At 39.6% G+C, this 12268-nt stretch overlaps 1 protein-coding gene across 1 annotated transcript in view; it reads left to right on the top strand.

Annotated features, from left to right (window-relative positions):
• The window catches only part of ERO1B (endoplasmic reticulum oxidoreductase 1 beta), a 59801-nt gene that overhangs the window by 38308 nt on the left and 9225 nt on the right, over positions 1 to 12268 (top strand). Inside the window, exons 9-13 of the mRNA XM_032775036.2 lie at positions 363 to 374; positions 4870 to 4896; positions 8087 to 8179; positions 8667 to 8913; positions 10321 to 10390. Of these exons, the coding sequence (XP_032630927.1) occupies positions 363 to 374; positions 4870 to 4896; positions 8087 to 8179; positions 8667 to 8913; positions 10321 to 10390 (449 nt within the window). The remainder of the gene's footprint in view (positions 1 to 362; positions 375 to 4869; positions 4897 to 8086; positions 8180 to 8666; positions 8914 to 10320; positions 10391 to 12268) is intronic.

Genomic DNA, 12268 nt, shown 5'->3' with positions numbered 1-12268 from the left:
AGGGCAGTGGTCCCACTTAGCACAATTGGCCATCCCTTTGAAAAGGGCAATGGCTCTTGGTAAACAACTTTAAGGGGCCCTCCCTTTTGAGAAGGGCAGTGGCCCTGCTAAACAACTTAACAGCCAGGGAGGGGAGGCCACAGGAGAACAAAAACAAAATGGAGTATGTGGACAACTGTAAGAGACAAAATGGAATAGGGAGATAGCTGTAACAGACACTGACATGAACCAAAGAAGCATTTCTTGCATCTTTAATATCTCTGTGGCAGGGTACTGTGTCATTTCCCATATAGAGTGGAAGAGGTTTTTTTTTCTGATGTTCCTAGATCTTTCTTTATAACTTTTTTTCCTTTTTTTTCCAGGGGAGGATGATGGTAAGTCTGATTTAATACATTCTCCATAATAGCTAAATATATAGTGGGAGTTACTTTTGGAGTTGTGATTGTTTAATGTTGCATAAACTTCCTCTCCATCCAAAAGAAGAAATAATTTTCACTCTTTCTACCAGTGGGGAAAAAAGAGACAAGATAGTTGCCCTAATTATATAGCTCACTTGTCTGTCTTTTTCCCATACGAATATTTTATGGTCTTGCTGCTGGAATACATGAATAGCAAGAAGAGTGAAGGTGAAGAAATGAAAGGGGGGTGTGGGAAGGTTTTTATAAGACATGGGATGGACCTGTATTGTGTAGGGCTTTGAGTTTCTCCTCTTTTCTATTGATGGCAGATGTAGTAATATTTTTATTTTGATAGAGGAAAAGAGCAGCTTTTCTTGACCTGGATAGCTTCTTTATATATAGTCAGGGTGTTTTGTCCCCCATTTTTCCCCAGTGTAGTCATTGTACGATAAGAAATGCTTTATGATTGCTGATTTCTAAAAAGATCTAGGGGTCATTGTGGACAGCTCAGTGAAAACCTGCACAGTTGCAGTCAAAGCAAACAAGATTGTCAACTGTCAAGAAAGGCTTAGAAAATGTTGAAAATATGCTATTGTATAAATCAGTGGTTACACTGTTAGCCTGAACACTGTGGTGACTTTTGAACACCCCATCTCAAAACTTATATAGTAGGAATAGCAATGATCTGGAGGACATCAGTGAAAATTATTGACGGCATGGGAAGACTTCCATGGTAAGAAGGAGTAAAAAGACTAAGAAAATTAGTTTGCAATGGAGACAAGAGGAGTTGTTTGAAATAATAAGTTGTGTGGGCTGGTCAAAAATAAGTAGTCTTGAAAATTTTTGGAAGAAACAATTTTTTTAATTTAATATAAATCTTAATTTTTTCACTAATAAAATGAAAAAATTGTTGAGCATACAAACAGATTTTGAGGTTTCCGTTTTGGGTGCCTCCCTCTTTCTGTTTCCCTTTTTTCCACTGAAAAAGTAGGTGAGAAAGGAAAAGAGCAGGGAAACCAATGAATTTTTTCAATTTGATGGAAAAATATTTTTTTTAAGATATGAAAACTTTCCACAATTTTATATAGTTCAGAAAGCCATTTTTAGTGCAAGTTCTATCAATAAAAATGCCTTTTGAAGAGAGATGGACAGTTCTGACCAGCTTTATGAATGATATTGTGTAGGCCATTTGGGCTTGCTGTCTTCCTAATACAAGAACAAGGTGACAGCCAACTAAATTAAACGGCAACAAAATTAAAACAAATAACAAGTAATACTTATATTGTATAAAAAATATAGTTAAACTCTGAAAAACTCTACTACAAACCACTGATGGTAAGAACTTACTCCAAAGTCATATGCATTTGATATTTAGAGAATTAAAAATATCTTCTTCTTTATGCTAGCTAAGATTAAAAATTTAAAAATCTCAGTCCTTAAACATCAGGGACATGAATAAGACACTTGCTGCCCAGAGTTAGGAATGAACTTGTTCCCTAGAAGTGTTACTGGAAAACTGTGTGTTGTGGGAATTTTATTCCTTTCTCTGGTATTATCCACGTATGGCTTCCCCAATATATTAGTACAGTTTTATCTTTATTCTTTTATGTTGTTGCAGACCAATTAGGATAATACTCCCTTCCTCCTGCAAGAAAGGGAAAGTTCACTAATCTTAATTTTGATGATATTGCTCCAAAGTATGCACTGCTGGAAGTTCATGTCCTCAGAATATACAGTACATGTAGTACTCCAGGGTTTCTAATAGGGCTGTCAATTAATCACACTTAACTCAAAAAAATTAATTGTGTGATTAAAAAAATTAATTGTGATTAATTGCAGTTTTAATCACACTGTTAAACAATAGAATACCAATTGAAATTTATTAAATATTTTTGTATGTTTTTCAACCTTTTCAAATGCGTTGATTTAAATTACAACACAGAAAACAAAGTGTACAATGCTCAGTTTATATTATTTTATTACAAATATTTGCACTTTAAAAATGATAAACAAAAAATATAGTATGTTCACCTCATACAAGTACTATAGTGCAATCTCTTTATCATACAATCATAGAAGATTAGGGTTGAAAGAGACCCCCTAGTCAAAGGAGGATCAACCCCAACTAAATCATCCCAGTCAGGGCTTTGTCAAGCTGAGCCTTAAAAAAACTCTAAGGAAGGAGATTCCACCACCTCCCTAGATAACCCATTCCAACACCCGCCTAGTGAAATAGCATGTCCTAATATCCAACCTACACCACCCCCACTGCAACTTGAGACCATTACTCCTTGTTCTGTCATCTGCCACCACTGAGAACACCGAGCTCCATCCTTTTTGGAACCTCCCTTTTGGTAGTTGAAGGCTGCTATCAAATCCCCCTCACTCTTCTCTTGTGAAGAGTAAACAAGCCCAGTTCCTTCACCCTCTCCTCGTAAGTCATGTCCCCAGCCCCCTGATCATTTTTGTTGCCCTCCACTGGACTCTCTCCAATTTGTCCACATCCTTTCTGTAGTGGGGGGGCCCAAAACTGGACACAATACTCCAGATGTGGCTTCACCAGTGCCAAATAGAGGGGAATAATCACTTCCCTCAATCTGCTGGCAGTGCTCCTACTAATGCAGCCCCAATATGCTGTTAGCCGTCTTGGCAACAAGGGCACACTGCTGCATATCCAGCTTCTCATCCACTGTAATCCCCAGGTCCTTTTCTGCAGAACTACCACTTAACCAGTTGGTCCCTGGCCTGTAGCACTGCATGGGATTCTTCCGTCCTAAGTGCAGGACTCTGTACTTGTCCTTGTTGAACCTCATCAGATTTCTTTTGGCCCAATCCTCCAATTTTTCTAGGTCACTCTGAACCCTATCCCTACCCTTCAACATATCTACCTCTCCCCCCAGTTTAGTGTCATTTGTGAACTTGCTGAGGGTGCAATCCATCCCGTCATCCAGATCATTAATAAAGATGTTGAACAAAACCGGCCCCAGGACCAACCCCCTGGGGCACTCCGCTTGATACCAGCTGTCAACTAGACATCAAACCGTTGATCACTACTTGTTGAGCCCGACAATCTAACCAGTGAAAGTGCAACTTACAAATGTAGATTTTTTTTGTTTTGTTACATAACTGCTCTCAAAAAACAAAACAAATTAAAACAGGTCTACTCAGTCTGACTTCTTATTCAGCCAATCACTGAGACAAACAAGTTTGTTTACATTTACGGGAGATAATGCTGCCTGCCCTTACTTACAGTGTCACCTGAAAGTGAGAGCAGACATTTGCATGGCACTTTTGTAGCCAGTATGGCAAGGTATTTGTGTCAGATATGCTGAACATTCATATGCCCCTTCATGCTTTGGCCACCATTCCAGGGGACATGCTTCCATGCTGCTTATGCTTGTTTTTAAAATAAATAAATAAAAGACGTTAATTAAATTTTAACTGGACTTCTTGGGGGAGAATAGTATGTCTCCTGCTCTGTTTTACCCATATTCTGCCATGTATTTCATATTTATAGCAGTCTTGGATGATGACCCAGCATATGTTCATTTTAAGAACACCTTCATGCAGATTTGACAAAATGCAGAGAAGGTACCAATGTAGGATTTCTAAAGATAGCTACAGCACTCGACCCAGAGTTTAAGAATCTGAAGAGCCTTCCAACATCTGAGAGGGACAGGGTATGGAGCATGCTTTCAGAAGTCTTAAAAAAGCAACACTCTGACGCAGAAACTACAGAACCCGAACCACCAAAAAAGAAAATCAACCTTCTGCTCGTGGCATCTGAACATGCATCAGTCTGCACTGCTTTGGATAGTTATTGAGCAGAACCCATCATCAGCATGGACTCATGTCCTCCACAATGGTGGTTGAAGATGAAGGGACATATGAATCTTTAGCATATCTGGCATGTAATTATTTTGCAACACTGGCTACAACAGTGCCGTGCGAACACCTGTTCTCACTTTCAGGTGATATTGTAAAGAAGTGGGCAGCATTATCTCCTGCAAATGTAAACAAACTTGTTTGAGTGATTGGCTGACCAAAAAGTAAGACCAGTGAACTTGTAGGCTCTTTAGTTTTACATTGTTTTGTTTTTGAATGCCCTTTTTGTACATAATTATACATTTGTACGTTCAACTTTCATGAAAAAGAGATTGCATTACTGCACTTGTATAAAGTGAATTGAAAAATACAATATTTTGTTCTTTACAGTGCAAATATTTGGAATAAAAAAATAAGGTGAGCAATGTACACTTTGTATTCTGTTTGTAATTGAAATTAATATATTTGAAAATGTTTTAAACATCCAAAATATTTAAAATAAGTGATATTCTATTGTGGTTTAACAGCGCTATTAATCACACTATGAATTTTTTTAATCGCTTGACAGCCCTAGTTTCTACTTAAAGCATGTTAATATGTACAGATGAATACTGATGGATTTAACTATGTATTTTTGTGTTTTCAGGAGAATCTTTCTACACATGGCTAGAAGGTAAAAGGAAAGTTGATATGATTAAAATTAATGTTAATAGCCTTAGAAAAAACAGATACCAGTGTTATTACTCAATTTCTTATCCCTACTCACTGTCAGTCATATTTGGTGCCTGTAGTGAATGTCCATCTTCATCCTAAAGCCAGTAATTGTTTCTTAATGGATCAGTTATTGTAGTATGTGTAAGAGATTTTGCACTCTTATGTTAGCATTCTACACTGCTAGAACAACACTAGTATTCACTTTGCAAGTCTAATTATCCAAGATATATGAAAGAGTTGTCTCTAAGCAATAGACTCATAGACTCGTAGGTCAGAAGGGACCAATCTGATCATCTAGTCTGACCTCCTGCACAAAGCAGGCCACAGAACTCTACCCATCCACTTTTATAACAACCCCTAACCCATGACTGAGTTATTGAAGTCCTCAAAATTGTGGTTTGAAGACCTCAAGCTGCAGAGAATCCACCAGCAAGTGACCCATGCCCCACGCTGCAGAGGAAGGTGAAAAACCTCCAGGGCCCCTGCCAATCCGCCCTGGAGGAAAATTCCTTCCCGACCCCAAATATGGCGATCAGCTAAACCCTGAGCATGTGGGCAAGACTCACCAGCCAGCACCCAGGAAAGAATTCTCTGCAGTAACTCAGATCCCATCCCATCGAACATCCCCTCACAGACCATTGAGCAGACGTATCTGCTGATAATCCAAGATCAATTGCCCAAATTAAACTATCCCTATCTATAGGGTTTTGTACTGTAGATAAAACTGTCCTCATGAATGTTTTAGACAGTCTAGGTGATTGTATATTATGTTCAGCTGACCTACACAAAGGTTTATGAATATATTTTCTTTGTGAACCTACATATGGTGTGTGAAATCAAGAGTTTTTGGTAGTGTGGGGTTTTTAAAAGTATTTAGAGTGAACTAAATTGGACTTGAAATCAGAGTAAATTAGCCTCCTGAAATTATTCAAGCAATCATGCTCAGAATGCACTCTTTTTATGCAGAGGTATCTTTGTGCAATAAAAATACTCTAAGCGGCATTCAAAGACGTATAGAGACCTCCTCTTTTGTTCAGTTGGCATGTTGTTGTAAATGCTTTAAGGTTATGTTTTCCCAGTGGTGATGCTTGTGCTTTTTACACATTTACTCACCATTTAGCTACTCATGACTCCCAATTTTTAGAATCTAAAATGAGGAAGTAGACAAAGAAATTGCTAGGATCTTTATTAGGACTAATTGTCAGATGCTTTTGAAAGCAGTAGTGGTTGAACTGCTCATCTATACAAGCAGAATTGGTTTTAAGATCAAGAATAGGGACAATTAGCAGCAAAATGCAATTTACCTTTTAATTGACTTAAAATGCCAAGCAGGTTTAATACTGATAGCAACCAAAGGTATCCTAGAGGTGTGGAAAAGAATATTTTGTTAATTGGAGCAAGAGAACATAATTAAGCCTTTTGAGCAGCTAACTTTGTTCTGCATAAAGCATTTACTTCTGCTATTAGTAGCTTTTACAGCTGCTAGCACATGAAAGCATAAAAAGCTCAAATGTGCTCTTTAAAATAAATAATATGCTTGTAAATGAGGCCAGACCTCCTAAAAGGGAGTTACTACAATTTGGCAATGGGACCATTTTACCCAGAATCTTCAGGAAAATATGTAGTAAGAGTTTGCCCTTTTGGTGGGGTAACGTGCACTGGGGGTGGGAGGGGAGGGGATTTTTAAAGTGTATTAACATATTGCGCATTAATGGATCTATGTAGACCCTGTTGCTTTGCACTGGAAATTCCCTAATGCACTTAAATGTAGTACTACAGCACTACATTTAAGTGCACTAGGGAACTTCTAGTGTGCAACAGCAGGGTCTACATAGATCCATTAATGTGAAACACATTACTGCACTTTAAAAATCACAATCCCCTACTGCACATTACCCCACTGTATAGACACAATCTCTGCATTTGGAAGTAGCATACATATCAGTCTGCGCTCTCTCTGCTGGGGGAAACACTGCTTATTGACTTTAGAAAATATGGTTTCTAGTTAATTTGACCTTAACAGGTTCTCTCCTGGTCTCCTTCTTCCATAAGTGACTTCATGTCTTTTTACTTAAACAGCCCTTTATTCCTGTGTTATCCTCTCATTTCTTGTGTGTCATGCAACATCCGCTGTCATCTTCAAATACTTCCTCAAAGACTTTTCGGTTTTGCCTTCCAGTGAAGACTCCCACTCCACCACTTTTTCCCTTTAATTTGATTTTTCTCCCTCAAATATCGCCAGTATGTTATTTCAGTTTTCTGATATTTGGACTAAACATCTTTTGTGTCTTCATCCCTCTGAGTTACTATAGCATTTTCACTTAAACCACCTCATGGGTGGTGTCAGTGATCATACCATTAAGGTGTCTGGATATATGGCTGCATCATCATCACATTTTTAGTGATGAAATTGTTTTGTGACTGCTGATGCTATTTATGTTCTCCTCATTGCTTCCCCTTTCTGCATCCCCAGGAAACTGCTTTTAGTCTTGTTTTTCTGCCCCTTTTGTTCTCAGTTTTATCTTAACTGACTTTATATTTAAGTTGTATCATAGTTAAGCAGCACCCTTGAGGTTTTCCACTGCCACTAAGTTTCATTTATCTTGGCCAGTTTTGTCCAAGTATTTGTTTTATTCTTGCCATTTTTTGTGCATTTATGCCTGCGACCAAAAAGAAATATTTTAGCAGATTCAAACATTGCCTTTAAATTTAGCCATAAAATCTCAGCTGCAAAGAGCAGTGACTGTTGTCTCCCTAGCTGTAGAGGTCCAAGTAGATTATTTCAGATCTGTTTTACCCAAACTACATACATGACACTTTTTTGCGTGGGACCTTTGTCCTGAATTTTTTACCAAATACTCCTTTCTTTTTAATGTGTGCTGACAAAAGCCTTACAGTAATGAACAAGTGTGGCTGTTATGGAGGGGTGAGGGTAGGTGAGTGAGATGGTAGACTTGAGAAAGAAACTCTTCCCACTGAAAGCAATAAGAATTTTTTTAAAAGTGACACTAAGTGGCATTTTCCTTAATTGTAAGTGCAACACTAAAAGCTAAACAGTGCAAATTTTGCATCTCATTTTCAGTGAACGTTGTTTTATGGGTTTTTTCATTTTAATAGTATTTCTAGTAATCAGTGCTTTTTCTAACCAGGTCTTTGTCTGGAGAAAAGAGTATTCTATAAACTCATTTCTGGACTTCATGTTAGCATCAACTTACATCTATGTGCAAATTATCTTCTTGAAGGTAATTTATATTTTTATGTAAGAGCCCTGAAAATGTCTGTCATCTTATATGGCCATTGGGTATAGTTGTTTGTCCTCTGTTTGTGTGTATATTAAGCCTACTAATGTGTGTATGTAAACACAGTTTGGCCTCATCTACACACGGGGCTGGGGACCGATCTAAGTTATGCAGCTTCAGCTATGTGAATAACGTAGCTGAAGTCAGTGTATTTAGATCTACTCACTGCGGTGTCTTCACTGCAGTGAGTTGATTGCTGCCACTCCCGTGTCGACTCTGCCTGCGCCTTTTGCAGCCGTGGAGTACAAGAGTCAACGGGAGAGCGCTTGGGGGTTGATTTTATCGCATCTAGATTAGACACAATAAATCAGCCCCTGCTGGATTGAAAGCTGTCTGCCGATCCAGTGGGCAGTATAGACATACCCTCAGTCTGTGTTTGTGCAGTTATTGTTTGTCTTTACTGAAAATTATCTTTCTGTTCCGTGTTTAGAAACCTGGGGGAAGCCTCGTTGGGGACACAATGTGAAGGAGTTTATTCATCGCTTTGACCCTATCGAAACAAAAGGAGAAGGACCAAGGAGGCTAAAGAATTTATATTTTTTATATTTGATTGAGCTGCGTGCTTTGTCAAAAGTTGCACCATACTTCGAGCGTTCATTTGTAGACCTTTACACTGGAAATGTCCAAGAGGATGCTGAATCTAAAACCCTCTTGCTAGACATCTTCAGAGACACAAAGTGAGATATGAGATTTTGCAATACTATTTCAGCCCTATTCTAGGAAGAGAGGTGATTTTTGGATGGATAGAAGGTTTGGGGAAGTCGGATAAAGAAAATGATGGTGGGGAAGAGAATGAGACAAGTTGGAAGTGTGAATTGGAAGGGAGGAGGGGCCAAAAACAGTAGTAGGAGGAAATGTTTCTTGTTAGAGCCATTAAGAAACATTTTAAAACATCCAACCCTCATTTTCCCAGGTGTTCAAAATAGATTTCTTGCTCTTCAATATAAAATGTACATCATTATACTGAAAATTAGTAAAATATAGCATCTACTGTAGCAGAGATCCTGCCGCTAAACCAGTTTTTACAAGTAGATTATCCCCTCTTGCTCAGTTTCCTCTCCTCCTGTATGTCTGCTACTTGGGAGTCCCCTCAACCAACCCATACCTGGCTTCCCTTTGACTAGTCATTGCTCTAGGTCACCTCATTTCCCCTCTGCTACTGTGTGACTCAGTCAGCCTTCTGCTTTGCTTTGCACTAGAAAAACTGAGATAGTTATTCATGATCTAAGTCATAACGAAACTAAGTAAATTTTAGGCTGCAAGGAGAACCCTAAGAGGATCTATGGGAGAAAGAGATCTTGATTAGTGGGCAGAGAGGAGCAAAGAAAAATCTCTTCAAAACAAATACTGTAAACTGCTTCAGATAAGGTAGTGTTAAATTTCTAAAATGGGTACCCTGTAGGGCAATCCCAAGAAACTGTTTTTTATGCTGAGAGTTCAAAAAAGTTGACTTTAAAAATGCTGGGTTTTTTTAATCCTAAAACACTTTAGGCCAGGGGTGGTTAACCTGTGGCTCCAGAGCCACATGTGGAGCCCTGCCCCCACTCCACCCCTTCCCATGTCCTCCTCTGACCCTGCCTTGCCCTTGCTCCCCCCCCCCCCCCCCNGACCCCCACCTCACACAATTCAGAACCTCCTGCATTTCATGAAACAGCTGATCGGGAGGTGTGGGGAGGGCTGCCAGTGGGTGGGAGGCCCTGGGAGCGGTGGGGAGGGGGGAGCTGAGGGGCGTGGCTGCTGATGTATTACTGCGGCTCTTTGGCAATATACATTGGTAAATTCTGGCTCCTTCTCAGGCTCAGGTTGGCCACCCCTGCCCTAGATTGTATATTAATGCAGATTAATATACACGTCAGGCATGGCAGAGGATTGTGATTTATATTTTTTGGCTTTGTGGTTTTCTATGCTTATAGTGTGTGTTTGCATTAATCAGCACTGCCGCACAGGTGATCGTGACTGGTCTTCAGTGAACCAGAGCAGAATTTTCCAAGTAATTTGTAAAATAGTTAGTACTGTGATACTGTAAACTTGGATGATCTATTGTAGTGTGTGCTGATTTTCTTTACAATTTTTTGTTTGAGCAGATCCTTTCCAATGCACTTCGATGAAAAGTCCATGTTTGCAGGAGATAAAAAAGGGGCCAAGTCATTAAAGGTAAAGTTCTAAATGCATCCCTAATGTACTTTTTTTTTTTTTAATGATTAAAACCCAGAATTTCATTTACTTACACAACAGAACCACTTCAAGTAAACCTTCACAGCAGTGTACCTGGCATGGATGCAGGGAAGGGACAATGAAAACAGAATTGTATTTTGGACCTCGTAAAAGAAACTTACTTAGGTCAATTTGTTAGAGGTTTATCTAATTTCATTTGCTTGGCAATAAAGAAGATTGTGTGACAAATCCAAAAATGACCATAAGGCTGCTTATGAGTTGCTTTGCTCTTGTATCCTCAGCCTGACAGATTGAAATCTGTTCTGGAGTGCACTGCTGTGCCACTGATACTGTGGCAACACACATTCATGGAATCAGTCTCAGTGATAGAAGCAGTAAATAGAATGTTTCCGATTTAAATAGAATGTTTCCCATGAAGCCTCATCTTATCCTTAAACCAGGTGGGGAGGTGTAATACAGTTCCAGACAGACTTGAGTATGAATTTTACATTAGGAAACGTTGATTCCTGGAGGCAGGTAGTTAATCTTAAAACACTCCATCCACGTGACCCAGCATTTGTCATTATTGTATGGTCTTTTTGTTCAGATTCAGAAAGTTGGATCACTGAATCAGTAAACAGTAAAGGTGCAAATCTGTTCTTCATATAATTGTTTCATTTGTAGTGTGGTAATTTTATTTACATTATAGGGGTTTCCTACAAAACTATTAGCGTTGTCACAGAATTAGTTAGGCCCAACAACTACTGACTTGATAAAATGCTGTGGATATGTATGGATTCTGTTTGTGTTCTCTACTAATTTTGTCTCCTGAAATCATAGAATACTAAAGTTGGAAGGGACCTCAGGAGGTCATCTAGTCCAACCCCCTGCTCAAAGCAGGACCAGTCCCCAACTAAATCATCCCAACCAGGTCATTCTCAAGCCTGATCTTAAAACCTCTAAGGAAGGAGATTCCACCACCTCCTTAGGTAACCCATTCCACTGCTTCACTACCCTCCTAGTGAGAGAGTTTTTCCTAATATCCAACCTAAACCTCACCCACTGCAACTTGAGACCATTACTCCTTGTTCTGTCATCTGCTACCACTGAGAACAGTCTAGATCCATCCTCTTTGGAACCCCCTTTCAGGTAGTTGAAAGCAGCTATCAAATCCCTCCCATTCTTCTCTCTGCAGACTAAATAATAGTCTCTCCTCATAAGTCATGCTGCGCCCTAATTTTTGTTGCCCTCACTGGACTCTTGCAATTTTTCCACCATCCTTCTTGTAGTATGAGCCCAAAACTGGACACAGTACTCCAATGAGGCCTCACCAATGTCGAATAGAGGGAAATGATACGTCCCTCGATCTTGCTGGCGTGCCCCTACCTATATCGCCCAAAATGCCGTAGGCCTTCTTGACGAGGCACAACTGTCGACTCATCAGCCTTCTCGTCCACTGTACCTGTAGGTCCTTTCTGCCAGAACTGCTCCCTAGCCATTCGGTCCTTGTCTGTAGCAGTGCATGGGATTCCTGTCCTAAGTTGCAGGACCTGCACTTGTCCCTTGTTGAACCTCATCTGATTTTTTTTTTTTGTTTTTTTTTGGCCCCAATCCTTAATTCGTGAGGCCCTTTTGTATGCTATCCCTATCCTCCCAGATATTACCACTCCTCCAGTTTAGTGTGTCTGCAAACTTGCGAAGGTGCAGTCCACACCATCCTCCAGATCATTAATGAAGATATTGATCAAAACCAGCCCCCAGGACCAACCCTTGGGGCATTTCGCTTGATAACCTCGCCAACTAGACTGGAGCATTGATCACTACCGTAGCCGACAATCTAGCCGCTTCTATCCACCTTATCGTCCATTCGTCAGCCAT

This window comes from Chelonoidis abingdonii, chromosome 3 (genome assembly GCF_003597395.2).
Source record: "Chelonoidis abingdonii isolate Lonesome George chromosome 3, CheloAbing_2.0, whole genome shotgun sequence".
Classification (NCBI taxonomy): Eukaryota; Metazoa; Chordata; order Testudines; family Testudinidae; genus Chelonoidis; species Chelonoidis abingdonii.
The sequence above is the reverse complement of the archived record's forward strand: the minus strand, read 5'-3'. Positions and strand labels throughout refer to the sequence as shown.